Consider the following 27,374-nt stretch of genomic DNA (forward strand, 5'->3'; position numbering starts at 1 on the left):
CTAGTAAGTCACTAGAGTGGACAGCAGGTATTTGGTGGTATTACTGAAGGTCTGGATTTTGGATATTCTGACCTAGCACAGTGCAAACATTATGAATTGACTGCTCACAGGAGATGCTGAGAATGTGACATGAAGCCTTCAGTGACACAGACAGCAGACAGGAAATTCCAAACCCCGGCTTTATTCTGCATGGCTCTCAGAAGGTCCTTCTTCATGGCATGCTGTAATGCCCAGATGTTGTTTTTCGATAAGCCCAATAATGTGACTTCTATTCCCTTCTAAAAGTTTTGATCAATAAAGACAATTATTAAACCTAAGGGAAAGACTCAAAAACTAGCAAGTAGCTAAATATTTACCACGTCACGTTCAATTCAAACAAGGTGTCTACCCAGCAGACACACATGCCTGTGGGCCGCAGTCTGTACTTTCTACCTTTATAGATTTTGCTGGAGGACGGGCCTATTTCATATATAATTTAAGACTCTACTATGGTACAATAGTGGCAAAGAACAGTATTTCAGTATTGCAAACAGAGATACAGAACTCTGTGAGGGTGCCTTAGTTGGAAGTGACCAGAACTGTAAACCACTGTCCAAGATGACAGCTATCCCTGCAGGGACTTCAGGACTTAGAGGGAATCTGAAATCTCTAAGCATCTAGTAAGTCCTAAGAAGGAAGGATTTCTGTGAAAAGTCCCAATTACCCCAATACTTTAACTTCGTGAGAGTTATGTGAACTTCATGGCCTTATGCGGTCACAGGGTGAGACCACTGAGGGTGCTGCCGGGGTCTGTGAGCAGCAGGCAGGACACCCAGGGAGGGGACAGCCCTGCACGGCACCCCCCGGGCCCTGCTGCCGCCCCGCCAGGCCAGCTCCGGGGCCCAGGTAACAGCCCCACCTGCCCTCTCCCCCTTTGATTTTCTGGGCAGTTTGGCTTCTAAAGAGGAGAGGGTGACAGGTGATGTGGAGGGAAGTGCAAACCGCCATCTGCTGCCTCGTGAAACGGTAACCGGCCCCGTGGAGAGGCTGCTGCCCTTCCGGCCCGAGCACGCCGGCTGCCCGCGGGTGTGGACGGCAGCCCGAGCCCCGCGCCTGCACCAGCTCCCCGAACACGGCAGGTCCGGCTTCTGTGAGCCACGAGTCCGTTTTCCCTGCGGCCCTTTCGTTTCCACGTCTTGAGTCATTTTAGCGGAGTCGGGAGAAGTTCGGTCAGCGACCCCGCACACCGCGCTTCCCGGGAAACGGGCGGTGGGCTGCAGGCCCTGACTGTCTTCATGGAATGAACTGCAACTCCCTGTGCCGCCAAGTGGGGTCCAGCCCCTTGGAGAAGTGCTGGGAACCCACGGACATGCCTGCTTTTTACCTTCCCCTGGGAGAGTCAATTCTGCGCTTCTGGAGAAATCCAGCGCAGCTCAGAGTTTTCGTCCACTGACTGTCCTTCCCGAGACCTGGTGTCCAAAGGGCTAAACCTCTGCGTCCTTGTGTCGGTCCGTCTCAGGACGAAGAGCAGACGAGCCAGCAGAGGCCGGTGGGGCCTGGGGTGCGGCAGGGACACCTCCTGGAGCCCTGGGTCTTCCCATTGGACTGCGACACCGAGGGGATGTGGCATGCCAGCTCTGAGTCGCCAGGCCTGATTCAGGGACCGACGGGGACGCGGGGTCCCAGGTTCACGGGAAACAGGGGCTAAGGAGTCCGGGGCTGCCCCGCACGCCTGCTGAGGGACAAGCGGGCAGAGCACCCCACTGCCCTCCAGCTCCCCCTCTGTCCTTGGTCCTGTGCCCCACGCCTGCCCCATCAGCATGAACTCTGCCTCCCCCATGGGTCTCACGTCGCCCAGACGCTGCGACCCCCATGCCCGAGACCCCTTCACCTGCTCGGACTTTGCTCAAAAACGACGAGTCCAGCAGGACAGGCTGGCTCCGCCCCTCAGCATCAGGCGGCCCCAGGGGGGCCGTCTCCCCACCAGCCTTGTTCACGGGCAGGCACCCTTCCAGGCCGTCTTTGCCTTGGAGCAATGCTGCCCCTACTCCGGTGGCCCCAGATCTCCTGCACTAAAGAAGCTGGCGTTACCATTTAGACCTGGCTTATTTTATCAGGGTCCTCCGTCCCCACAAGATCCTTTAGTATCTTTTAGAGGAAGGAGAACCAGGGGAACAGAAATCACCTAGCGATGTGGTAACATCGATAAAGGGGATCACAGCGGCAGAGAGAACCAGGACCTGCTCCGGAAATAATCTCGTCCACGTATTCATTTCAGAGCTGAGAAACCAGAAACCCTGGGGGGAAAGCGCGTCCGCACCGAGTAAATGCCTCGGAACGTGGCTCTTCCTTGTGTGAGCTGGGAATCGGAGCTCGACTACGGAAACTGCAGTGAGTGACCTCAAAATTGATACGCAGCCCCACCTTGTCTTTGGTAGATGCATCCAAATTTACTCTCCATCACCATCCCCCAAACACACACATTCTGAAAATACTCCCTGCCTTACTACATTATTGACCATGTATCATAAAGTTAGTGTTTATAAAAGTGCAATTGATTAGAAAATTATTTATATAGAACTTTTATAAACACTTCTTTTTTTGAGGGAAACAAGATGCACCAAATCTATACTTTTAAAAAATTGAAAAAAAAAATCCAACATCATCTGAGAAAACAGATTATTTTTTTCCCCAACTAGAAAGACCTAAAATTGGATATGAAACAGTCACACTGCATTTTGGATGTTGGCCCAGATACTAGATTGGAATTTTAAACCTGAACTGTCAAAAACAATAAAACATGAAATACTATTTTTTTTCAGGACTCAGAGATTTAGGACAGAAAGGCAGACGCAATAGACTGAGCAGTTAGCTCAGAGTTTCCCAGCATATTCTTAAGACAACAGTTTTTCTTTACGGGAAGATTTTTTATAATTACATAATTAATTTTACTGTCAGTATCTGATTTGGGATGAGAGCATAACGTTTCTATGGCGGATTATTCCGACTGCAGTAGGATGGCCCCTTTGGAACAGTATTCACAGGCGATGCTTCTGTATTTCTTATTTTTAAAAACTGTAATCACGCTGACATACGGCGGGCCTTGTGCTCATTCCGGGGCAAGAGTTGGTGGTCACGCTGTGTCTCCACTGTAACTTCTCCTTCAGCGCTCTGTCATGACTTCCCCGCGGTAATTTTTACTCCAGAAATCACCCTCCTCGTGCTTTCATCTCTGGTGTGTGTGACGGTCCAGGCCCCGTTCCTTACCTTCTAAGACACCTGCTGCTGCCCCATAGCCTGCCCGTCCCGGCCCCGAGCCGCACTCCCGCCACAGCCCTGCTCGGCCCAAGGACAACAGCCCCCCGGCCGCCCCCCCAGGAAGAAGGGTACTTGGGGCTCGGCGGGGCTTGGTCCCAGGTGCAGCCTGGGGTCTTAGCCTTTGAACACAAAACAAACAAATATTTAATATAACAGCACTGTAAGGCAGCAGTAAAAGTGTATCTAAGCCCCTTTTTACATGAAAATCAATGAGGGTTAAAAGAGGCTCAGTGAAGGGACCCAGGATTCCTACAAAATTTGACTTTTAATCCAGAATTCTTGCAATTTTCTAAATTAAATAAATTATTGGTCAATATTTTACAGGCGTTTTAAAATACATACATTCCACAAAACCACAGATTTAACAATTTTCAATCCGCATGCCAGTCTCCTGGGAACAGTCTGGGTTTGTGTCCGTGTTTGCTGTGCAGTGAAGGCAGCCGCAGGTCCATGAGATGAAGCCAGTGAGTTTTGTGCAGAGAAGACTTTCTTCCACCAGAACCTCATCCCTGGTTTGCACTGAGATGGCCACTGTATCTGAGCCAGGTCCTCATGTGTGTGACGGTCCCACGACCTGAAACACTGTCGCGGAACCCAAATCACAGGACCAAAGCGTCTGTCAGGACGTGACCATCTCTGCCAAAAGTATTTCAAAAGCCCCTGGTGCGGCTTGAGCCCTAGGGGCCCGGGCGGGTCGGCCTCTGGCAGGTCCAGCCTGGCGTCCATCGGCACACGTGCCCGGAGCCCGGCTTGGAGGAAGGACTCATTTAGGGAGCACTCACTACTCTGTGCTTTGAGTTCTCTGAATTTAAATCTGTAAATTTACCAATAAAACTGTCCTATTTACACCCTCAAGAAATGTCTCTTGGATGAGACATACTCGGAACATTTTGCCCAAGAAGAAAACTCTGGATCCTCAGGGTACAGTTAGTTCTCTGAGTTACTCACCCCCCATGGCCGTTGAACTTGGTCTAACCTGAGCTCTTCTCTCTAACGTCACAGATGCCAGCCAGAGTTGCAGGGCGTCCACGCTAGTGTTCCCTTTACATTTCTGTTAAATATCTAGAAGATTGAGAAGACGATAAGGCTTCTGTTCTTATGCAGTGTGGGGTAAGTGATCCACGTAAACAGTCACTTCCCCTGACATGCTGAATGATGCTCACCTGTATGGTCAAGTTTCTCCTGACGACCCTCAGAGTGGCAACGTATTCACAGCTCCCAGTGCCGGAGGTGACTTTGTTACAAAGACATTTTTTCAGGAGAGATAAGCAACGCTGCAGGAAGAGACACCTAGTGCATCACCCTGACAGGCCTCCTACATGTTTCTGTCTTTCCATCACTGCAACAATGAAACATCCATCTCTGAGGCAGGTGGGGAGTGGAGGGACCATACTGGTGACATCAGAGGGACGAGACCCACCTTCCAGCCCTGGGGCCCCGCCTGCTCCCAGGGGCTGCAGGGTCACGTGTGAGGCGGGACAGGAAAGGAGCCCCCGGCCTGGGGAAGCAGCCTCCCTGCCCGCCCCCGCCCCTCGTTTGTCTTCTCGTCACTTTCCAAGAGGCTCTGGAGTCAGTGAGGAAGGGACGGCCCTCCACCGCGCCTGGGCGGCCACCCTGAGCCGCTGCTCTCAGGGTCAGCACCAGGGACACATCCTGGCCTTTCCTGGGGAGCTGCCTGGCCACACAGAACCCAGGGTCCATGCAGGCCAAGCGGCCAGCACAGGGTGTACTTCCCAAGCGTCCCAGGGGCTACGAATCCATCTCCCCGGCCAGTCACTCGCTCTGCTGGGGAAACAGTCTTTCACACATTAGGACACAGGGATTCTTACGGAAAATCTCCAGGGAGGAACCCTCGCAAGCAGACTGTCCCACAGGGCCTCGGGCCGGGAGCCTGGGCTGCCTGTAGTGTCGCCAACTGGACGTACAGGTGTCGTCGGCTGATGCTGGGGTGCCCAGAGAGGGCCGGCTGAGCCGGGCCGCGGCCGGACCCACGCTGGCGGTCCACACCGACAGCCAGAGGCATCACCTGAGGACCACCAGTGGGGAGCTGGGGACGGAGCGTCCCAGGGAGCACTGGCCCTGCTCCCTCCTCCCGTGAGCTGGGCCCTGGGGTGCTGGGACAGGCCGGCCGTGTCCCCGGCGTCCGGAACAGCCTGGCGGATGACCCACTGAGACCAGAGGCCTAAGGGCGACAGCTGCGGGGGCAGCAGAGCGAGGGCGCCTCGGGCCCAGCAAGTGGGGGGACTTCGTATCAGGGAAGAGTTTTGGGGGGACCACCAAGCTCCTAAGGAGAAAGTGCACAGTCTCGCTCTGTCCCACGGAAGCCGTGAGGCCGGTGGCAGCCGGGCCGCGGCCCCGATTAAGTGGCCTTAATACGCTTTGCTGGGCGTCAGTCCTGAACGCTTTCTGTGTTGGCTTCTCACCGGCCACCTCCTGATGGTGGTAATTTCGCTCGGATATGGAAAACAAGTGCCTTGGGCCCCCGTGGAGGCTTCAGAGGCATCCTCTTCTTCCCAATTCTTAATTTAATTTATTTTTTGGGGAAGTAACTGTTTTTTTAAAAAAAAATTATTTATTTGGCTGCACCGGGTCTTAGTTGCAGCTTGTGGGATCTCGTTCCCTGACCAGGGATCGAACCTGGGCCCCCTGCATTGGGAGCGCAGTCTTAGCCACTGGACCACCAGGGAAGTCCCCCCAATTCTTTTTAAAATAGACCCAGAACTAAAATATTTTTGTAACAGAACTTCAGCTTTTACGGCATTTCCAGTTCTAATTTTCTTTGAAAACGCCTCCTGTCAAGCTGCACCTGAATCTGTCAGGGGCCCGGCCCTTCCTGGACAGTCGGACTATCCTGCATGAAGCCCTGGACAGAGCAGGTGCGCATGGACAAGACGCCACTGGAAACTCAGCGCAGCAGGTGTGCTGGGGGTTTTTTGTGAGGCGACCTATCAACAGGTCACCAAGGTTATGGGGACCAATGACAAGTGCATCTCAGGAAAGTAATTTAAGCAAACGCAGGCAGCTTTGCACAAACTATGTTCACATATTCTACAGAAGTGTCATATCTGTCAACTTTTAATCAAGTGTGTTTCCCACTAAAATAAGTTTTGTTTTCTCTCCAAAGGGCAGCTCTTAAAGGTTCAATTAACCATCAAATATTATTATTGAGAGAGAAGGTTCAGTCCGAAATATTTTTCTGCAGCAAATTTAAGACCTATATCTCAGGAATGAAACAGCTGTGCTGTACTATATCGTCTCAGCATGCCATAAAAATATGTAAATAATTTTTCTATTTGAATTTGACATATTTTGAGTGGAAATGCTTGGCTTGTTATCTTAATGAAATTAATTCATTAATTTTGTGAAGACAGCAATATCTAAAGTATTTAAGTCGTATAAATTTTTAAATATCACAGCAATACAATAATTTAAAAGCAAATGAACGTATCTGACAACAGGTTACTGTTATATTCTTCAAATTGAAACCATTATTATGATGATAAGATTAAAAGTATCTTATGAAACACGAATGATGGAGTAAAAATAGGGCCTGGTTCTTAAACTCTTCACTGAGTGGTGGTAAATCAGGCCAATTTGGAAGCCAAGTGAAGATTTAGAGCTACCAGAATCTACTTAAGATACAGGGTGAAAGTAAGAGGAGTGTGCAAATTTTTAGAAAAACATGATATTATTAAACAGGACTGGGGGGCTTCAGAGGTGGAACGATGCCCTAATGGAATCCTATGACCCGCAGAGCTGAGGCACCAATGCAAGCAAAGGTGCATCATTTCCTGTATCAAGATTATTAGGAACACACTTGGTTCATGTGAAAAAGATGGCACAGAAATTATATGAGGGAAAAATGACTTCTGAGTTACAAGAGAGAAAAATCACCATTTCGTGAATTGATAATGGAAGAAAAACAGATCCATTTCAAAAATAGTTACTTGAGCTGTTCCATCAGGTTTGAGCAGGGCCCCAGGACCAGATCATGGAGTTCAAATTCTGACTTGAGTATGCACCAGCTGTTTCCTTGGTGTGCACAAGCATGCACTAGCTGTGTCCTGTTGGTGTGTTCCCTTGGTGTGCACAAGCATGCACGATCTGTGTTTCCCTCCTATGTGCTAGCATGTACTAGCTGTGTTTCCTTCCTATACTAGCAGGCACTAGCTGTGTCCCCTTGGTAAATGAGTTAAATTCTTGTGCCTCAGAGTTTTACCTTCTCCCATACAAAAAAGGTAATCATGACAGATACGTAATATTTAGAAAGATTCCTGCTATGTAATAACTACTATGTAAATTGTTGTTAATACTATTATTAGTAAATAGATCTATATATATAAGGAAGAAAATTAAGGTGACCCACATTCTTTCCTTCTATAGATAGTCATTTCAGCATTTGGCATATATCATTTATTTTCCAATGCCTTTGTAAATTATTGTGTTCCTCACTATATACACTTTTGAAAATTAACATGATGTGTTTTCCAGTCACTAAACAATCTTGGTAAAATTCATTTTAAAACACTGAAAAATCTCATCGCATGAATCTATCCCCATATAACGAATTATTTCCCCATTATTGAGAAGCCGGATTGAAGTCACTTTTTCTTAAGCACATATTGAATGTGCTCTGAAACACGGCTTGTCATACATTCCTGGGTGTGGAACTGCTATGTCTGAGGTGTGAGGATCCACAGCGGTGTTAGCACCTGCTGCCAGACGCTTTCCAGAAACGCTGCTGCACTGCACTCGTCAGGCCCTGTCAGTCATCCCCACAGAAAACACAACCACAAGGCCAGCTTTTGTGGGGACCACTTTGCAACGCCCTCTGCAGAGCCCCCAGGTCAGGACCAGTGGAGTCATCTTCGCCTGAACTTTGCTGAACCTCTACACACCGGCCACCAGTTCTGACTCAGTACCTTCTGGGAGACCAGTCCTTCTGCCTCGCTGGCCCATTCATGGTCTGTAACAGACCTACTGTTTGTATATAACTGTGCTATTTTTGCCTAAATTCCTTGGAGGTAAGGTAGCTATTCACTGTCTTCCTCCAAATAACCCTTCTCAAGTTTTAAGATGATTCCACATTATTTATTTAAATGTCTTTCTAGCAGCTTTTCTCCTTCAATCTGCTACATTAAAATTTTTGTTGTATTTGATATATACAGAGTGTAATACATATATTCTTATGTACACAAATCATAGAGGAAGTTATGAAACATAAAACTAAAACGAAGCCCCCTGAAGCTCCCAGGGGACTCACAAATTAGAACGTCGCTGCTGCATCCCTCTGCGTCCTCCTGTCTTCCCACGTGGGCTCGGTTGGCCCCCATCTCCCCCATGACCAGTACCCTGAACCCTGGAGCCGATGCAGTTTTCATAAAGCCCAAAGACGATAAAACGTGAAGGGGGGATTCTTTAAGAAAAAGAATACAAAAGTAAGGCATACACAAGAGGAAATCCAAACGCACTAACTGCTAGTAAATCTTTCCCCAGCAAAACTGCCCTCAGCTGGAACACAAACAGTTGCCCAAACACCACCCCATGGGACTAGAAGTGTGATGCAGGGGAAATCACAGACGTTACAGAAACCTGAGACCACCTGGAGACACTGCCATCTGCTCCCAGGCCCCCAGATGACACTTGTTACTTCTTGCCATTTTGATGACAGCCATTCTGACACTGTGAGGTGGTATCTCATTGTGGCTTTGATTTGCACTTCCCTGACGATTAGTGACATTGAGCATCTTTCCATGTGCCTATTGACCATCTGTATGCCTTCTCTGGAGAAATATCTATTCAGTCCCTCTGCCCAATTTTGATTTAAATCGCTTGCTTTTTGCTATCGAGTAGTATGTATTCTTTCTATATATTTTGGATATTAACTTCTGATAAGGTACATGATTTGCACATATTTTCTCCATTTTCATTATGTTGATGATTTCCTTTATTGTGCAGAGGCTCTTTAGTTTGATGTAGCCCCACTTGTTTATTTCTGCTTTTGTTGCCTTTGTTTTGGGGGTTAAATTTTTAAAAAATCATTGCCAAGACCAATGTCAAGGAGCTTACCATTTATGTTTTCTTCTAGGAGTTTTATGGTTTCAGGTCTTATGTTCAAGTCTTTCATTCATTTTGAGTTAATTTCTGTCAGTGGTGTAAGACAGGGGCTTAGTTTCATTCTTTTGCATGTGGCCATCAAGTTTTCCCAACACCTTTCATTTATGAGACTATCCTTTTCCCCGCTATATATTCCTGACTCCTTTGTCATAAATTAATTGCCCATATAGGTGTGAGTTTATTTCATGGTTCTCTATTCTGTTCCATTGATCTATGTGCCTTTTTTATGCCAATACCATACTGTTTTGATTATTATATCTTCAGAATTTAGTATGAAATCAGGAAGTGTGATGCCTCCAGCTTTGTTTCTCTTTCTCAAAATTGTTCTAGGTATTTTTTTTTTTTTTTTCCGGTACACGGGCCTCTCACTGTTGTGGCCTCTCCCGTTGCGGAGCACAGGCTCCGGACGCCCAGGCCCAGCGGCCATGGCCCATGGGCCCAGCCACTCCGCGGCATGTGGGATCTTCCCGGACCGGGGCACGAGCCCGTGTTCCCTGCATCGGCAGGCAGACTCTCAACCACTGCGCCACCAGGGAAGCCCTGTTCTAGGTATTTTTGATCTTTTGCAGTTGCGTATACATTTTAGGATTGTTTGTACTGATTTTTTTTGTAAAAAAATGCCATTGGAATTTTGATAGGTATCCCACTGAATCTGTAGATTGCTTTGGTTAGTATGGACATTTTAACAATAGGTTTATTCTTCCAATCCATGAGCATGGAATATCTTTCCATTTATTTGTGTCTTCTTCAATTTCCTTCATTAATGTCTAAAAGTTTTCAGGGTACAGGTCATTCATGTCCTTGGTTAAATTTATTCCAAGGTATTTTTTTCTTTTTTATGCAATTATAAATTGGATTATTTTCATAGTTTCTCTTTCTGATAGTTCATTATTGTGTATAGAAATACAACTGATTTCTGTAATAGATTTTCCATCCTGCAAATTTACTGAATTTGTTTATTAGTACTCAAGAGTTTTTTAGTGGAGTCGCTAAGGTTTTCTCAATATAGTATCAGGTCATCTGCAAATAAAGATAATTTTACTTCCTTCTTTCCACTTTGGATGTCTTTCATTTCTTTTTCTTGCCTAATTGTTCTGGCTAGGACTTCTAGTACTATGTTGAATAGGAGAGGTGAGAGTGAGCAGCCTTTTCTTGTTCCTGACCTTAGAGGAAAAGCCTTAAGCTTTTCACCATTGAGTACAATGTTAGCTGTGCAGTTGTCATTTATGGCCTTTATTATACTGAGGTATGTTCCCTCTATATACAATTTGCTGAGTTTTTAAATTAATTAATTAATTTGGGGGGGGGCTGCGTTTGGTCTTCATTGCTACATGAAGGCTTTCTCTGGTTGCGGTGAGCAGGGGCTACTCTTCATTGTGGTGTGCAGATTTCTCATTGCTGTGGCTTCTCTTGTTGCGGAGCACAGGCTCTAGAAGAGCAGGCTTCAGTAGTTGTGGCACGTGGGCTCAGTAGTTGTGGCACATGGGCTCTAGAGCGCAGGCTCAGTAGTTGTGGCGCATGGGCTTGGCTGCCCCGCAGCATGTGGGTTCTTCCCGGACCAGGGCTCGAACCCATGTCCCCTGCATTGGCAGGTGGATTCTTAGCCACTGTGCCACCAGGGAAGTACCCCTGAGTGTTTTTTTTTGATCATGAAAAGATTTCGAATTTTGTCTAATGATTTTTCTGCATCTATTGTATTAAGATACTCATATGATTTAATCCTTTATTTTGTTAATGTGGTACATCATGTTGATTGATTTGGAGATACTGAACCATCCTTGCATTCTCAGAATAAGTCTCACTTGATTATAGCATAAGATCCTTTTAATATATTGTTGAATTGGGTTTCCTAATATTTTGTTGAGAATCTTTGTATCTATGTTTATCAGGGATATTGGCCTGTAACTTCCTTTTTGTGGCATATTTGTCTGGTTTTGGTATTAGGGTACTGCTTGCCTTGTAAAATATGTTTGGAATTCTTCCCTCCTCTTCAATTTTTTGGAAGAGTTTCAGAAGGACTGGTATTAATTCTTCTTTAAATGTTTGGTAGAATTCACCAGTGAAGCAATCTGGTCCTGGACTTTTGTTTGCTGAGAGATTTTTGATTACTGATTCAATCACCTTACTAGTAATAGGTCTGTTCAGACTTTGTATTTCTTCATGATTCAGTCTTTTTAGATTTTATGTTCTAAGAATTTATCCATTTCTTCTAAGTTGTCTAATTTGTTGGCATAGTATTGTTCAGAGAAGTCTCTTATGATTTTTTGTATTTGTGTATCAGTTGTAATGTCTCTTCTTTCATTTCTACTTTTATTTATTTGAGTGCTGCCTTTTTTTCTTGGTAAGTCTAGCTAAAGCTTTGCCTATTTTATCTTTTCCAAAAAAACACCAGCTCTTAGTTTCACTGATACTTTCCATTGTCTGTTTAGTCTCTATTGCACTTATTTCCATTCTGACCTTTGTTACTTACTTCCTTCTATTAACTTTGGGATTAGTTTGTTCTTCTTTTTCTAGTTACTTGATTTATAGTTTTAGGTTATTTATAAGAGCTCTTTCTTATTTCTTAACATATGCATTTATCACTATGAACATCCCTCTTAGAATTGCTTTGGCTGCTTCCCATAAATTTTGGTATGCTGTATTTCCATTTTCATTTGTCTCAAGATATTGAGACTTCTACTTTGATCCACTGGTTGTTCAGTAGCATGCTGTTTAATCTTCACATATGTGTGGATTTTTTGGTTTTCTTCTTGTAATTGATTTCTAGTTTCATACCATTGTGGTCAGAAAAGATGCTTGACAGGACTTGAATCATTTTAAAGACTGAAGTAAATCCGTGGCTCTTAACTATAGTAAATTCAGTCTATGTATATTGATTTTATTACTGCTATGTCTGTACTCATATCTACCTCCTTAAGTTTGGCTCTTTCATTGTCTTATTTTTCTATTCTTTTTTTCTTAATGCATTTTAGTTAAGGATTTTTTTGTTATTGATTTGCTTTTTATCATTTGATGTTTTATTTTTACTGGTGTTTTATTAATTCGTGAAGTGTCTTAACAACAGTAGGACTTTAGAATGCTTTACATCCAGTCCACTCACTCTGAACCACATACGTTGTTTTCAGTATTCTGTACTTGCTCTCTTATCTTAACCTAAGATATTAGACATTAACTTAAGTGATGTTATTACTTTCTGCAGAGAACATTTGTTTAGATTCACATACATAGTCCCCTCCTTTAATCTCCAACTGCCCTTCTGGGATCATTTTTATTTTCCTGACATGTGGTCTTTAGAATTTCTGTTAGTGATATACTCTTTCAGATTCTCTTCCTATGAACAAGTCTTTATTTTTACCTTGTTTTGGAAGGATGGTTTTGTGAGGAACACAAAGATGGACTAATAGTTATTTTTCTTGTCTCCATGATTTTGAAAATATTATTGGGCTGTTATCTAGCTTCCATTGTCACTATTGAGAAATGTGTTGTTAATAAAATTGTCATTGTTCAAAGTGATCTATGCTTTCGCTAGTTGATTTTAAGACTGACTTTTGGCAACGAGGTCAGACAGAAGAGTACGACCCCATCCACGTGAAAGTCAAATACAGGTAAAATTAATCTATAGTAATTGAGGTCAAAATAATAGTAATTTTTTGAGGGAGAGGGTAGTTTGAAATTATGGTGATGTGCTATATTTTGACCAGGGTGCTATAACATTTACTGAGCTGTTTCTTCAGAGTTGTATACTTCCCTGCATGTGCCTTATACTTTAATTAAACAGTTAAATATTACTCACTCATTCATTATCTCTGCCTGGGAGACCATCCCTCCTTCCATTTAGAAGACTCAATCCAATGTTTAACTTATGTGCTTATTTGTTTAATATTTTAAAATATATTCGTTTATTTTTCTTATTATATCTGCTTTTCTTTTGCAACTACTATTTTTAAGTTTCGTGTCTGTTTCCTTATAATTTCTGTAAAATCTTGTTTCTGTTTTGTGTTTTAATATATTGTTCCTGTACACTTTTGAGCATTCAATTCTCTGTAATGACCGTAATCTTTTGAGTTAATCTTTTGAAATTCTTAACTCAAAAAATCAGGCATTTACTGTCATAAATTCTTTGTTTTTTAATTGCAGCTCCTTATTTATTTTTGGTAAAGTTTTCCAACAAAGGGAAACTAGTCAGACACAATTTAGCCTTGCATCTGCCACAGGTAAAGCAGAGACATTGGCATCTGAAGTCCCTCAAAGGACCGGGTCAGCACCCAAGTTCCAAGCACACCAGGTGAAAGCACCAGCTATCTCTCAGGAAAAAGGAAAACATTTTTGGACAACCAGGTAATCAAGGAATAACCCCTCTACGTTCCCTCTGTGAAGGAAAACATGAACACTCACCCACTAACAAGGGAGCCAGAACGGGACGTGCAGGAGTGCGGAAACAGGGGTGGAGGGAGAGAAGAACCTGACAATATACACGTTCAGTTGAGATGAGTGACACAGACGTGAATGAGACTTTTTGTTGTTATAAATATTCAGTAAGTTTTCTGACACGAAAATAGTGCAGTATGAGTGATGAACTTAGAATCTTAAGGTGTGTGAGCCGTTCCTGGGTCTGGAGGAGAACGTGGGGTCTGGGGGTGAAGCCGTGAGCAGACTCCTTCTCATGGAGGGTAGGGAAGACGGAGAAGATGTAGCATCTGGGGAGGGAGCAGTTAATAATTTAGTTTCAAATGAGAACCCAGGGAAGTTGTCAAATACACAAGGTAGCACTGGGAGTGGCTCTGGGAATCACAGACAGAGTGCAAACGCATTCTATCGGCTCCCCCCACTCCACAAGCAGGGGTTACAAATGTATTGGGGGTCAGGGGCACACAGTCATGAAGGGGAAACACAGCCTCCAGGGCTCCTGTGATTGTAAAGCTGCTCTGAACTTGGCAAACTCTGCCTCTGGTCTGGTCCTGGGAGAAGGAAAGTGATGTGAGCATGTCTGAAAGTGCAGCCAACGAAAACTGCCTAAACCCTCTGTGTCTGAGGAAGGTTCCAACTCATTTCCTTTGATAAAACAAACTGCAGAGTGGAGCCCGTTTTCTTCTCCAATCCAGAGATACGGTAGATCCTAGTCTTCCAAAGACTAAAGCTTTGTGGTCACTCCTTGTACTCAACGTGGACTACATACAGTCCACAAGAAAAAGGTTAAGTGAGAGAGAATGGAAAAAATACAAAGACTTAGGACGTTGTGAGACAGCGTAGGCTACAGTGACAAAGCTTATTATAAATACAGAGTAACTAAGCAGTGTGGTTCTGGTATTGATATTGCGATCAGAATACAGCCAAGGTCTCAGCAATAAACCAAGACCAGGAAACATGCGCTGTGATCGCAGTGACCGAGGACACGGGTTAGAGCAGCCGGTTACCCAGGAAAATGAATCTGGGTCCCAGCCTTTCACATGTTTTACAAAAGTAAGCCTCATATGCTTTGGAGACCTAAAGTGAAAAACAAAGCTTAAAAATACTTAGGAAAAGAAACACAAGGAAACATCTTTATGAGCTTAGGATAAGAAAGGATGTCTTGAACCAGATCCTAAAACCACAACCTCTACCAGAAAGAAATGGACACACTTGGCTACACAGAGATTAACTTCCATTTATCAAAAAGTAGCATAAATATAACGAAACACACGCTGTAAATTGTGAGCAGAGATTTGAGACCCAAATTCAACAAAATATTAATCCCAAGTGTGTATGGAGATTCCCAAGGTATCAGGAAGGAAAACACAAACAGCTTTTCCAGTTAAAGGGGTGAAAGTGGACGCACGTCACGGAAGGGGAGAAAGCAAAGTAACTGCAAGCAGGAGAGGCAAGCAGACCTCCTCAGCCACCCCGGGAGCAGCCACCAAATACCCCTGTGCTTGGGAAAATGGACCCAGAGCATGGAGCCCTGGGAAGCCATGGCCACCTGCAATGCCTCCTGCTGCTGGGACGGTGACCTGGGACAGCTGCCTGGGAAAATAAGTTGTCGTTGTTTTGAAAATCAGACACTGGCATCATTTGTGCCCAGAAATCCTAGCTCTGGGTCTGTAGCCAAGGGATATTTATAAGCATGTTCACGGCAGCCTGGTTTCAGTTGACAGCAGACTAGAGTAAACCAAGAAACAAAAGCCAAGTGTCTAGTGATGACTGATAATCAGTAAATAAACTGCAGTATATTCACACAATTAAATATAATACAGAAAAAAACAAACAAACAAAAAAGAGCCAGGGACCTACATAACATTTGTGGATCTCAAAAACATAATAGCAGGTAAAAATGTAAATCCCAGAAGGCTATGACAGAATAACATTTTATAAGCCTCAAAATGAAATGGTATATTTTAGGGATCTATACATATGGATAAACTTTTTTTTTTTTTATCAAGCCAGTGACAAACTCGAGATTCAGGATGCTGTTTATTTGGGGAAGGCCAGAAAATGGGATATGGGAGTGACACACAGGCGGCCGTATAAGCTGGGGACAATGTTCCTAGTACCGATTTGAGTCTTGAGTTCAGGGACATTTGTTTTATTTTTCTGCTTCATAAGTCACGTAGACCCTAAACGCAGTTTTTAAATATCAAGAACTATATTAAAGGGTTAAAAATGGAAAAGAATGGTATGTTAAGAATGGACTGTGCAAACATGAATCACTTCCTCTGGCTCCGCCTGCCGGTCAGGTAGGTGGTGGTCGGAAGGTGCGAGCAGATATGATTTCCAAGGAAACATTTTTTCAAGCTGCTTACAGGAGTCTAATATGTATCCACTAACGAACGGCTCAGTGGTTGATGAGGCCACACCCTGGACGCTGGCTCTTCTCAGGGCCCACCCAGCCCTCCCTGGGGGAGGGGCAGCTGTCCAAACCCAGGTCACCTGCAGCCCTCTCTTTCTGCTCAACTCTGGTTTTCTTGGGAAGGTGAAGATTTGGAGGATGACGGAAACTCACTGCAAATACACAGCATCACGCTTCCTAGGTGATTCCATTAATCCGGGAATGAACCCCTTTCCTGTGAGTCTGGAGGAAGCTTCCTGAGGACAGACCCCGGCAGTTCCCACCATCAGGTTCCGAGGAAAACTGGAGCCACGACTCCACATTCTACCTCAAAATTACGTACTCAGGCCTGTTCATGAGATATTGTGAATTAAGAGCTGAAAGTACCCTACGGTGAAAGACCAGGCGTCCACGTGGGAATTACGCGCACGTAAGCACATCCTACACCCATGTTTGAACCTCCCTCTGAAACGGGCAGCAAGGGCTTTTCTAAATCTGCCAGGGGAGCTTCTGGTTAAATCAAAGGTGAGCACGAGCGAGCTTACTGTGTTGCTGGAGTTTCCGTTCAGATGCAAACCGCTGTCAAAGAGGGGTGAGGAGGTCCCGCTGCCAGGCTCACTAGACGGTCCTGGGGACCCTGCAAATCAAACAGAGACTCACTGTAGATGGAGCCACCAGAGGAGTCGCAGCGCGTTACCTGCAGGTCCACCTACGGGGGTCACCTAGGGAGGCCCCCAGACAAGCCCCCGGGGGAAGCAGCTGCTGGTACGGGCTGTGCAGCCAGCGCTGGCCCCTCGCCGCCCGCCCACCACGTGGACGCCCCCGCCTGCACCCCACAAAACGCCTGGCAGAAGGAGGGCAGGACCGGCTTCTCGCCGGGGCCGCACCAGGTCCAGGTGCAGAGAGACAGCAGCCTCTCCAAGCCGGTCCCCTGGCCCCGGGGGCTCCATGAACCTGCCCTCCCCACCACTAGGATAACGATGCTAACTTCCCACACTTATTCTTGACTTTCCGATGTTAATTTTTGCATTATTTATTTGTTTGACATTTTCGGATTATCTCTGCACTGCAAGTTGCTTTAGTGAAAAATAGAAGGACCAATCAGGTAAGTTTGAGGAAAGTGATATTTATGAAAAGAGGAAGCAGCTCTGGACTGGGGAGGGAGCAGGGAGCCGCCGTTGGGCCTGGAACACGGGTCCCGGATGAACAGAGGGTCCAAGTCGAGCGTCTGCCTCGGGCAAGTCAGGGCCCTTCCCGATCACAGTCCTCTTTTCAGGAAGTACAGGGATGGAAAGGGATCTCCGTCCTGTCGCTCCAGCACCAGGCAGGTCCTGTCCCCACGCTTCTGCCACCGCTCAGCCCCCGCCCTGCCCTCCACTGCGGCCCTGGACGCGCCAGGTGAGGTGGGGGCGGCACCAGCTGCCCCCAGGCCTCACCCGAAAGACCAGCGCTCCAGGTGGACAGCAGGAGGGGCAGCGGGTCCTCAGCGCACATCTGCCCTGACCACGTGCCCAGGACCCCTCGCGGGACCCCAGACAGGCGCCAGCGCCGCAGGCAGAAGGAGGTCCGCGCCCCCTCCCCGAGTAGGGAGCCCTTCTCCTGACCACGACGCACCAGCAAGACCGACTCGGCGGCCCCGGGCCCCAGGTGCCGCCATGGGCAGGTTCACCCGCTGCCCTCCTGACTTAGTCGGCAATTTCAGGGAGAAGCCAGTGACCCCGCACCTCCCATTACCAAAATGGGCGACGGGAAGGACCCCGATGGGCTGTGCAGGGTCAGGGGTGCCCCGGCCGCAGCGGGTGCCAGCCTGATACATGGGTCCTTCATTTTCTTTTAGCTTGAAAATTTTCAAAGCCAGCGTTAGCCTTCAAAAGCCAGCTACTCGGGGGATAAATCACATTAGGCAGAGGCTCCAAACTGGCAGGTGAAGCTCAGTCTGACCTGCAAATCGGTTTTGTCTGATCAAAGCCAAGGCACTGCATTAAAAATCCAGACTTCCCTTTCTTGGAAAATGACAAAAAACTTTACTGGGGTAAAGTTCCCAAATGACAGTAAATGGCCGGAGCTGAGGGGTTTCACAGCAGGCGCCCCCAGCCCTCCTCGTCCTGTCCTGCCCAATCTTCTCCGTCAGGTCCGAGGGTCTGCAGCACGCGTGTCACCAGCATCCGTGTCACTGAGGACAGAACTGAAAGCCTCGCGACGTTGTTGTATTTACTACTTCGACACACAAGCTTCAGGTGTGCTTGTTACTTATTATTATCACCAGTTCACAGATGAGGAAAATTAGTGGGGTATCGTGCAAGTTACTTCAGTGATGTCAGTTTTCTCCTTGAAAAGCCGTGAATGCGTTTATGGGCTCACCTTCAAAGCAGCCGGCACAGTTCAGGCCAAGCAGATGCTCCATCAACCCAATTTCCCTTTAAACACCACACAGGACAGCCAGAGCTTTAAACCTCTCAACAAAATCAGATAAACTCATGGGTCTTCATACTGATGCTTCCAGGCCACCTCCAGTGTCGGCGAACAGCTTCAAGAGGGAGGCTGTGCTCCTTTACGTCCTCACGACCCCACCCGAATGTTTTCTGGCCAGAATATGAGTGTGGGCAGCTTTTCCGTCCACTCGCTCTGGGGTGCTGCGACACACGTGGCACCCTGACTGTGCAAATTCCCTGCTGTGAGAAGCGGAAGCACCTGGGAAATACAGTAAAGGAGACCCTTACTGACCTCTGAGTAAAATCCAGGGCCTGTTACAGGTCACCTGGGTGCTTGAGGAGGGGAAAGAAACACTGAGGCGGGCCCGGCAGCAGGACAAGTCGTAACAAGTAGGCAATGCTTCCCGCTTCCACACTACTAAGGAAAGAAGCACGTGAAGCTGACGTGGAATCCGATGGATGCACTTCTGTGCACCCACCCCCACCCCGGTGTCCAGAGCGTCTGTGAGGCCCGACACGTCTGTAAAACACTCCACACCGCATCCCTGCAGGCGGAGAAATGGACTGAACAGCTCCAAGAAGGCTTGAGAACATGACAACAACTTAACTCTGCTTGAACGGTAGTTCTCACTGCATCTGACCACCCAGCTTCCTTCCCGTTTTCCTAACCCTCCAAACATTCTGAGACCAGCTCCCCACGCACAGAACTGCTTCTGGACCCAGAGTCTGTTCTGCCAGCACCTCTACCTACTTCTTACTACATCTTCTACTGCAGCTCCTTCCTGATGGCACATGTGTTATTTCCATAACTAGCTCATCAGTAACTTGGGAGCGAAATCAAAATATTTCTAATTTCCTTCATTCTCCAGATGCTCTCACTGGAGGGACTAACTCTTCCAAATCAACCCCGAGGGGAGGCTGAGTGAGCGAGTGAGTGAGTGGATTGTAACCTGACAGTCATTCATGCGCTCTAGGTTTCTATCAACTTACTGCTGGTGAATGAGCATCTTTTCATCTACATCCCAAAAGAGAAATCTGAACATTGTAATATTTGTTTCTGCTTATCACTACTTAAACCCGTTATTTTTAAAAAATCAGTGTCAATAATTATCAATAATAAAAATAGTGTCAAAAAACAAATACTGGGGGCTTCCCTGGTGGCGCAGTGGTTGAGAGTCCGCCTGCCGATGCAGGGGACACGGGTTCATGCCCCAGTCCGGGAAGATCCCACATGCCGCGGAGTGGCTGGGCCCGTGAGCCATGGCCGCTGGGCCTGCGCGTCCAGAGCCTGTGCTCCGCAACGGGAGAGGCCACAACAGTGAGAGGCCCACGTACTGCAAAAAAAAAAAAACAAAAAAACAACCAACTACTGGAAAAGGATACAACACAAATAGTTTCAATGAGTATTTACAAAAACACCTAACCTAAAAAAATGAGCTGTGATCTATAGCAGCTACACTGACCTCGTGCAGGGTTGGTGGGGTATGAGATGGAGGCATGGAGGCAGTGTGGCAGGTCCTCAACAATCCGACCCAGACTTGCCGTATGACACAGCACCTCCACTCGCAGGTGTGTGGCCGGGAGAACTGAAAACACGTTCATGTAGACCTGTACATGAACACTCACACCGGCATTGGCACAACGGTCCCCAGGTGGAAACAAGCCACCTGCCCGTCAGCTGATGAAGAGAGAAACAAAACATGGTCTCTCCAAATAATGGAAATTATTCAGTTAAAAAAAGGAATGAAACACCTGCACATGGGGTACCATGTGGATGAATCTGGAAAACATGCCGAGTGAAGAAAGCTGACATGAAAGGCCACACACTGTGCGGCCCCAGTTACGTGAAGCGATCAGAACAGGCAAATCCATGGGGACAGAAAGTGGATTTGTGGTTTCCAGGGGCTGGGGGAGGGGATGATTGGTACAAAGTTCCTTTCTGGGGTGATGGAAATATTCTGGAATGGGACAGTGGTGATGGCTGCACGGCACAGTGAAAAATTAAAAACTGCCGAAGCACGCACCTTAAAATGGTGAATTTTATGTTATGTGAATCCTATTTCATAAAAAGTCTGAGTCTGAATTTATGCAAAATAATCAAAGTCGGCACTGACTGTCTCCAGAGGAGACCTCTCCCGTCTCCTGTGCCCTCCCGGACACACCGTCAGGGGAGGTGCCCGCAGGAGAGATGTCCAGGCAGAGCCGTGCACACGCCCCCCATGGCTACACGATGCTGTAAACTCACACGCACCACACACCTGGGCCCCAGGCGAACGCTTGGGATTGGCTGTCCGTGGGCCTTTTACCCTCTTCCTGAAGAATCACTGTGAAACCCCAGTAAACTCTTGTGCTGTGTATAGCATTTATTTCTCTTTGAACGTGTGGCCTGATTTCTCGCGTTGGTCTTTTTAGAAGGCAGGACGTATGATGAATCCTACTGATGTATTTTCATACCCATGGGGGGGATCGTCAGTTTTTCTTAGATCAGTGAGCAGCATGGTCTCCAGGTTGAGGTCTGATGGGGACAAAAGTCGAGCTGCTGAAACCGATTTGCTCGGTTACTCAGGAAGATGGATGGGAGCAGGGCCAGATGTTCAATGGCCCTTTTTGTGACCGTGGATTCGAACGTGAGATCGGGTCTCAGCACCTGCCGTGGCCCCAGAGAGCTGGGCCAGGCCCAGGGGCGGCAGCAGCGGCTCCAACAACGGGGGAACGATGGAAAAGAGAGAGAAGATTCCGGCCATAAGGTCAACCCAGGAGAGAGAAGCTGTTCCTTCATGTGAGAGAAAAAGCCGGAGAAAGAAGGGAAAAGCGAAGAGAGGGGCTGCCGCGGGGGGAGGAGGCCCCGCTTCCCCGTGAGCCGGGACAGTGTGCTGAGCCACCAGCAGAGCTGCAGCCCCTGGGCCCAACCTCAGCCCAGAGCCCCTCTGGTTCCAAGGTCAGCACCCAACAGAGGCCCTGCCGCTAAGTCAAGAAGGACAGTAACTTCATAAATTCTGTAAAGCCATCCTCCCGAACAGAATCAGTCATAACACCTGTTTTGATCCACTTTCCGGCTGGATCATATCAGGTATAACAGAGAATTACAAGCTCTGCAGGAAAACACGGGCGACGGTGACACATCACGGTGCAGATTTACTGTTCTTTCCTCTTTTACATTAAATATTTCTCATGTCGACAAAGACATCTTAAATACAAACTTTGTTTCTATACGTGTGCATGTGCGTGTGTAGGTAAATACAGTCACAGTGAGGCGACCTGAGGAAGGCAACTTAGTTAATTCATTGACGAAGCGCCATCTGGGGACGCCCTCTTTTAAAAGTCTGTGGACGGATTAAAGGGTAGGGCGTCTTAGGAACATGCAATGCTGAGGCGCTCTCTGCGTCTTTCCTCTCTCGGAATATGAGCTCAGGAAACGATCTACACTCCTGCCAGTGCCGTATCGTTTGCATAAATAATGTGCCGCGTGGCACCCTTGAACTTCTCCCCTCCCCCTTACCTAATGGGAGCTTCAGAAATGATGGCGCTTCCCTGAGATACTCGACAGTGACGGTCACTTCATCGCCAGCATTTCTCAAAAGATGCACCTGTCAATGTGACAAAAGACAGCTACTTTACCATCACAAAGTGACCAGAACAGAAATAGAAATAAATCCCTACACATCTCACCTGTCTCCCGAGAATTCAGTGTTCACGATTACCTTTGAAACTCTGGAAGTCCTGCGAATTTTACCTGCCGTAACAAAAGGATGGCTGCATGCCCCCAGGTACAGGACTCTGGCACCTCAGCTACACACGTTCACACGTCAGCAGAGGTTTGAGGCCAGGCTCCCTGCACACTCTACCCACGCCATCCCGGAAACTCAAGTCATGTGAGAAATCCGCGTGGCGTGCAAACTGACAAATTTCAGACGCTGGCAACCCACGCCAGCTGGTTAACTGTGACGCTGCAAACCGCAAATATGAGCTTCGGAGTTTAAACGACATTTTAATTTTGGAGAAATCAACGGGCAGCACTTCGCCCTTCTCAGCCACAGCGTCACCATCCCCACGGTTCCGGCCCTTCCCCTGTAACCCAAAGAGCTCATTCCTTTAGCTCTAGGGTCAGCTTTTAACGCTCAACGTTTGCCTCGTTTAAGCAAACGTGATTCAGACACATTAGCCAAAGCCCGGAGTAAGAAGCTGTACGTGTTCACGCCCCCAGTGTCCCATCGGGAATGCGTGCGATGCTTCCACGCGGCCCCGGCCCTCCTCTGAACACGCCCCTACTGACGACCTGCTTCTGCCTGGAGACCCACAGAAAGGCCTTTCCCGTCACCCCGGGGACGTTCTCTGTGTCCCCGAGCCTGAGCTCCTCCCCTTTGCCTCGGCCCGGGCCAGCCAACGTGAAGTGGCGCCCCCGGCTCATCACGCAACCGTCTGTCCTCCTCTCCCCGAGGCCCTGCGTCCACAGCCTCCGGCGCCATGGGCGCCGGCGTGTCTCTTCCACGTATCAAATCTCGTGACCCTGAGGCCTTTCCTCCATTTCACGCCTCACCAGGAGGGTGCCCCGGGAGCCCTGAGGCGAGCCTACCCTGGCACCCCTTCCCGAAGCCCCCTCGTCTCCTGCTGGGTAGGTGCAGGTGCAGACACGGGATGAAACGCCCCAGGGTCTGTCTTCCCTAAGTCAGGGCTGCCGCCCACGGCAGCGAGAAGGGGAGGGCTCAAAGCCTCCCAGCAAACCCATTAACGCGGCCATGAGACGGACGCTCTGCTCGGACGACTCAACAGCTGGGGCCCAGCTGGGACCACCCTCTGGCCGGCCCGAGGCCCCGGAGACAATGACCATCGCCTCAGCTCCTCCAGGCCGTCAAGGGCAACAGGGCCCACGCACCTCCTCCTCCGAGGGCGACCCAGGGCGAGTCTCACAAAACCGTGGTGTCATTGCGCCCTCTCCTCCTGCATCGAAGGGACCCCGAGCTGCAGCGCCGTCCTCTCCAGATGTGGCTGCTGCAAGGGTGTGGCTCATATCTGAGTAGGGGACGGCCGCCGCCGCAGAAGAACCTGCCTCGTCCTGGGGGCTCATGGAGCTTTAAATTTAAGACCAGGGTGTTACGTGGACAGCACGAGCCTGAGATGTGTGCCCCTGTCTGTGGTCAAGTTCTCCCGCTGCTTCTGTTATGTGGGTCTGCCCACGTGTGCGCACGCACACGCACACACACACACACACACCCACCCCTACCTCAATAAGTGAGCATATATTTAACAATTTTACAAGTCTTCCTGGAGATAAAATGGAGTTTAAAGCATTAAAATCTATCTAATCAAGGCTAATTAGCCCCCAGAAGACTCGCTCACATATTTACACGGCTCAGTCCTTCAGCGTTGTTCCCCAGGCCCTTGAAGAAACATCACTTTGGACAAGTTAGTTTTATCCGGGAACAACAGTAAAGAGTGAGGCAGGTGCCCCTTTGATGAAAGAGTGGGCTTAACTTCAACGTATTATTGTTTTTCAAATCCCAAGTGTCTACCCTGCCTTGATGCTTCCAGACTTTGAGATGCTAGGACAAGGCAAAGGTTTTACTTCATCGCCAGTTTCTTTTTTTTCAATCTAGTTCAAAGTATGTATGTGTTGTCTGAGAAAATATTTTGACCACTGACCATTAATGCCTCCGAATTCAACGAATGATCTCAAAGCTGTGTCTGTCCCTCAGACCACAACCTTTGGACTGACGGGTGTCGGGAGGGAGCCTGACTCCACGCTCGGCTCTGGATGGCGGCGCCCCTGCTCTGCCTCAGAGCCACACGGACTTGCTTTTGCATCTATTTAAGACCAGCAATTCCAGCACCTTCCCGCCTGCGTCCCTGTCACCAGGCACGTCTGCTCTGCTCTGACAAAGTAGGTGCAGGTTCCGATTTCCCACCTCTGACTCACCTGCTGGGCCGCCAAGTTTTACTGGTGAGTCAGACATATTTCTTTTTTAGGAAGGATTCAACTCTCGTATGAATCTTCCCCCAAGCTTTTAAAATGCCACTCGAGCCATTTAAACTGCTGGGTGTCTCAGGTAAACTACTTGAGCTGCCACAACAAAAAGCCACAGGCTGGGGCTTGGACGACAGACACTGTCTGCCACAGTTCTGAGGCAGAGCCCGCGGTCAGGGTGCCGGCCGGGTCAAGGCTCTGGTGAGGGCCTTCATCCTAGCTGCAGACGGCCACCTTCTCGCTGTGTCCTCACAGGGCACAGAGTGAGCTCTGGCGCCTCCACCCCCCTCACACGGACGCTAATCCTACTGGACGGGGCCCCACCCTCATGATCTCATCTCCCTGGATTCTCCTCCGAAAGGCTCCTCTTCCTGACGTCATCACCCGGGGGTTACTGCTCCAACCTGTGAATCTGGGGCACAGACACTTGGTCCAGGACAGGGGCTGGCAGCCTTGCGGCCTCACAGCAGTTTCTCCAGGGAGTCTCTGAAGTTGTCTCACCTGGGACGCCTTCCAGGGAGTGAAGAAATCATCCCATATGGTTATGTCTGAGGAGCCAGCGCAGCTTTAAAATGTCGTAACTGAAATATGATGACTGGATATTTTAGAACAGGAAGTAACAAAGAGATACACGATGAAAGCATGGGTGTCTTTCACGTGCCAGAGCCCTGGATGGACACCTCAGACACACGGCTACTGGTGCATCATGCGTGTCCTTCCGGAAATCGTCTACACGTTTGCAAGAATGCCTTCTCTCTTGAGGGAGTTTTGGTGACATCTAGCAGAATTCACAATTTGTGTGCCTTTTGGCCCCACACGTGTAGGTACGTGACCATGTGGGAACGAAGAGGCACACGCAGGAAAGCACACTACACCACGTGTGCTGTCTGTCCTCTTCTTTGGCCCTGTTTTCACGTCAGTGGAACCATGTCCACTAGACAAATCACTCTCTTTGCCTAAAATCAAATCTGCAGTTCACCCCACGTCAGCACACAGACCTGTCCTGCTCCTTCACACACAAACACATAGGCTCACACACACACACACAAACACATAGGCTTCCACACACACACACTCACACACACACACACACACACACTTGCACCTGCCGGCCTACCAGCCCCTTGGCTGTCGCCTGCGGGGTTGGGTCCCCCCTCTAACCCTCCCTCACTAACACCGCCACTGTCGACGTCTGCCAATATCCCCCCATCCTCTATAAAATGATGTGCGGAACCGGTGACAGCACTGTGAGAGCAAAGCTTCCAGACGCCGGGTCTGCGCTGATGCCTGGACACCCAACACCTGCCCTGGTCCACCAGTCAGAACGGGAGGCTGATGTCTGCCAGGTGATCGGTGCCCTTCGTCTTGGACCCACCGCACATCGGTCCCTAACACACCCTGTGGTTCTCTTTCCCTTCCCTGAATAGAGGGTTGAACAGACATATTCCCTAACTGGTAGAATCTCCAGGCTACTTTCCTGACTCAGGCCTAGCAGGCAAGAAGGGTCAAGTGCGAGCCCCCAGAACTGCTTCTCTGGGGTCAAACAGGAAACCACAGCCGTGCTGCACGGAAGACCTGGAAGATGCGGCCTCCTCCACCCTCCCAGCCAACTTAGGTACTTAGCCCCGCAGAAAACACGTGAATTGTCAGTAACAGCCGTCCTTTACTGTAAGTATAAACACACAGAACTACAACGACAACCGTGGCTCCAGATGCGTTCTCCTTCCCAGAACAAATAGAGCACGCTCCTGGTACCTGGGCTACAACTAGACACAGCCAACACTTCCCTCCCCTGGCGGTTCTGGCTGTCAGCAAACGCCAGCAGAGGCAGCGGCAACAGTGGACCCTGACTCTCCTGCATCCGGGCCAGGCCGGTCATCCGTCTTTCTGTCGCCCCGCCCCCAGCATCTCACCAGCCCTCGCGGCCCCTGGCTGGTCAGCTGCGTCGTGACGCTGTGTGTATTCAACTTGCGGGGGCATGAGGCAACACCCTAGAGAGTCTGTGAAGACGCGGGAGTGTCAGAGCGGGAAGTGGCCCCAGAGACAGACAGGGGGCTGGGACTGGCACCTGTGACGTGAGAACGAGTTGCCGCAGGAGCGCCCCTGCCGCCAAGATGGCAAGGCCCGCTGGTGGTTGGCTTGGAGCCCGATGGGGGCGTGGCCCACAGCTGGACACGCTGCCCTTCCCACGCACCTCACGGTCGTCGTGCTACCGACGCGGTGACGGCTCTGCACTATATCCACGCTACCCCGGGCAGGCGCCCTGCCACCCGGGCCCGCCGCCCAAAGACCTCAGGTGCCGAAGTGTCCGTGGCAGATGGGATTCTAGGTGGTGTCTGGAGGAGGCTAGCAGGATAATCACACACATAGCTTTGTGTTTGCTCTCCTCGTGGAAAAGCTCCTACCTGGTTACTGGGCTCAGGTGGGGTCTGGATGCTCGACCATGGTCAACGCTACAACACAGAGTCCCGTCCGTCAGAGTTTGAGTGTCCTCTGTCTCCCAAGGCCATAGGGGCTGGACACGTGCATCTCTGCTACCAAGGGCAGCCGTTTATACAAGGCCGGCCTGGCCCGGGCCCCAGGGGAGGAAGTGGGCACGTGAACAGGAGCCAGACTCCTCTGCCCCCGGTGCTCCTGCACCAACGAAGCCCCACAAGGCACACCGGAGACGTTACTGGGAGTTTAGATCCCCATTCCAATGGCTCTGAACCCTGCTAATTTCGAGGCCCGGGAATTAGGGAGCAGTGATGCTGAACCAAAGCTA

At 48.6% G+C, this 27,374-nt stretch overlaps 1 protein-coding gene across 1 annotated transcript in view; it reads right to left on the reverse strand.

The window, feature by feature from the left end:
* SNTG2 (syntrophin gamma 2) overlaps positions 1–27,374 on the reverse strand; it is a 150,764-nt gene that overhangs the window by 75,757 nt on the left and 47,633 nt on the right. Inside the window, exons 9-10 of the mRNA XM_029231640.1 lie at positions 22,148–22,235; positions 16,762–16,853 (exon numbers count right to left, since the gene is read on the reverse strand). Coding sequence (XP_029087473.1) covers positions 16,762–16,853; positions 22,148–22,235 — 180 coding nt within the window. The remainder of the gene's footprint in view (positions 1–16,761; positions 16,854–22,147; positions 22,236–27,374) is intronic.

Source organism: Monodon monoceros, unplaced genomic scaffold (genome assembly GCF_005190385.1).
Source record: "Monodon monoceros isolate NGI ecotype Baffin Bay Population unplaced genomic scaffold, NGI_Narwhal_1 Super_Scaffold_19, whole genome shotgun sequence".
NCBI lineage: Eukaryota > Metazoa > Chordata > Mammalia > Artiodactyla > Monodontidae > Monodon > Monodon monoceros.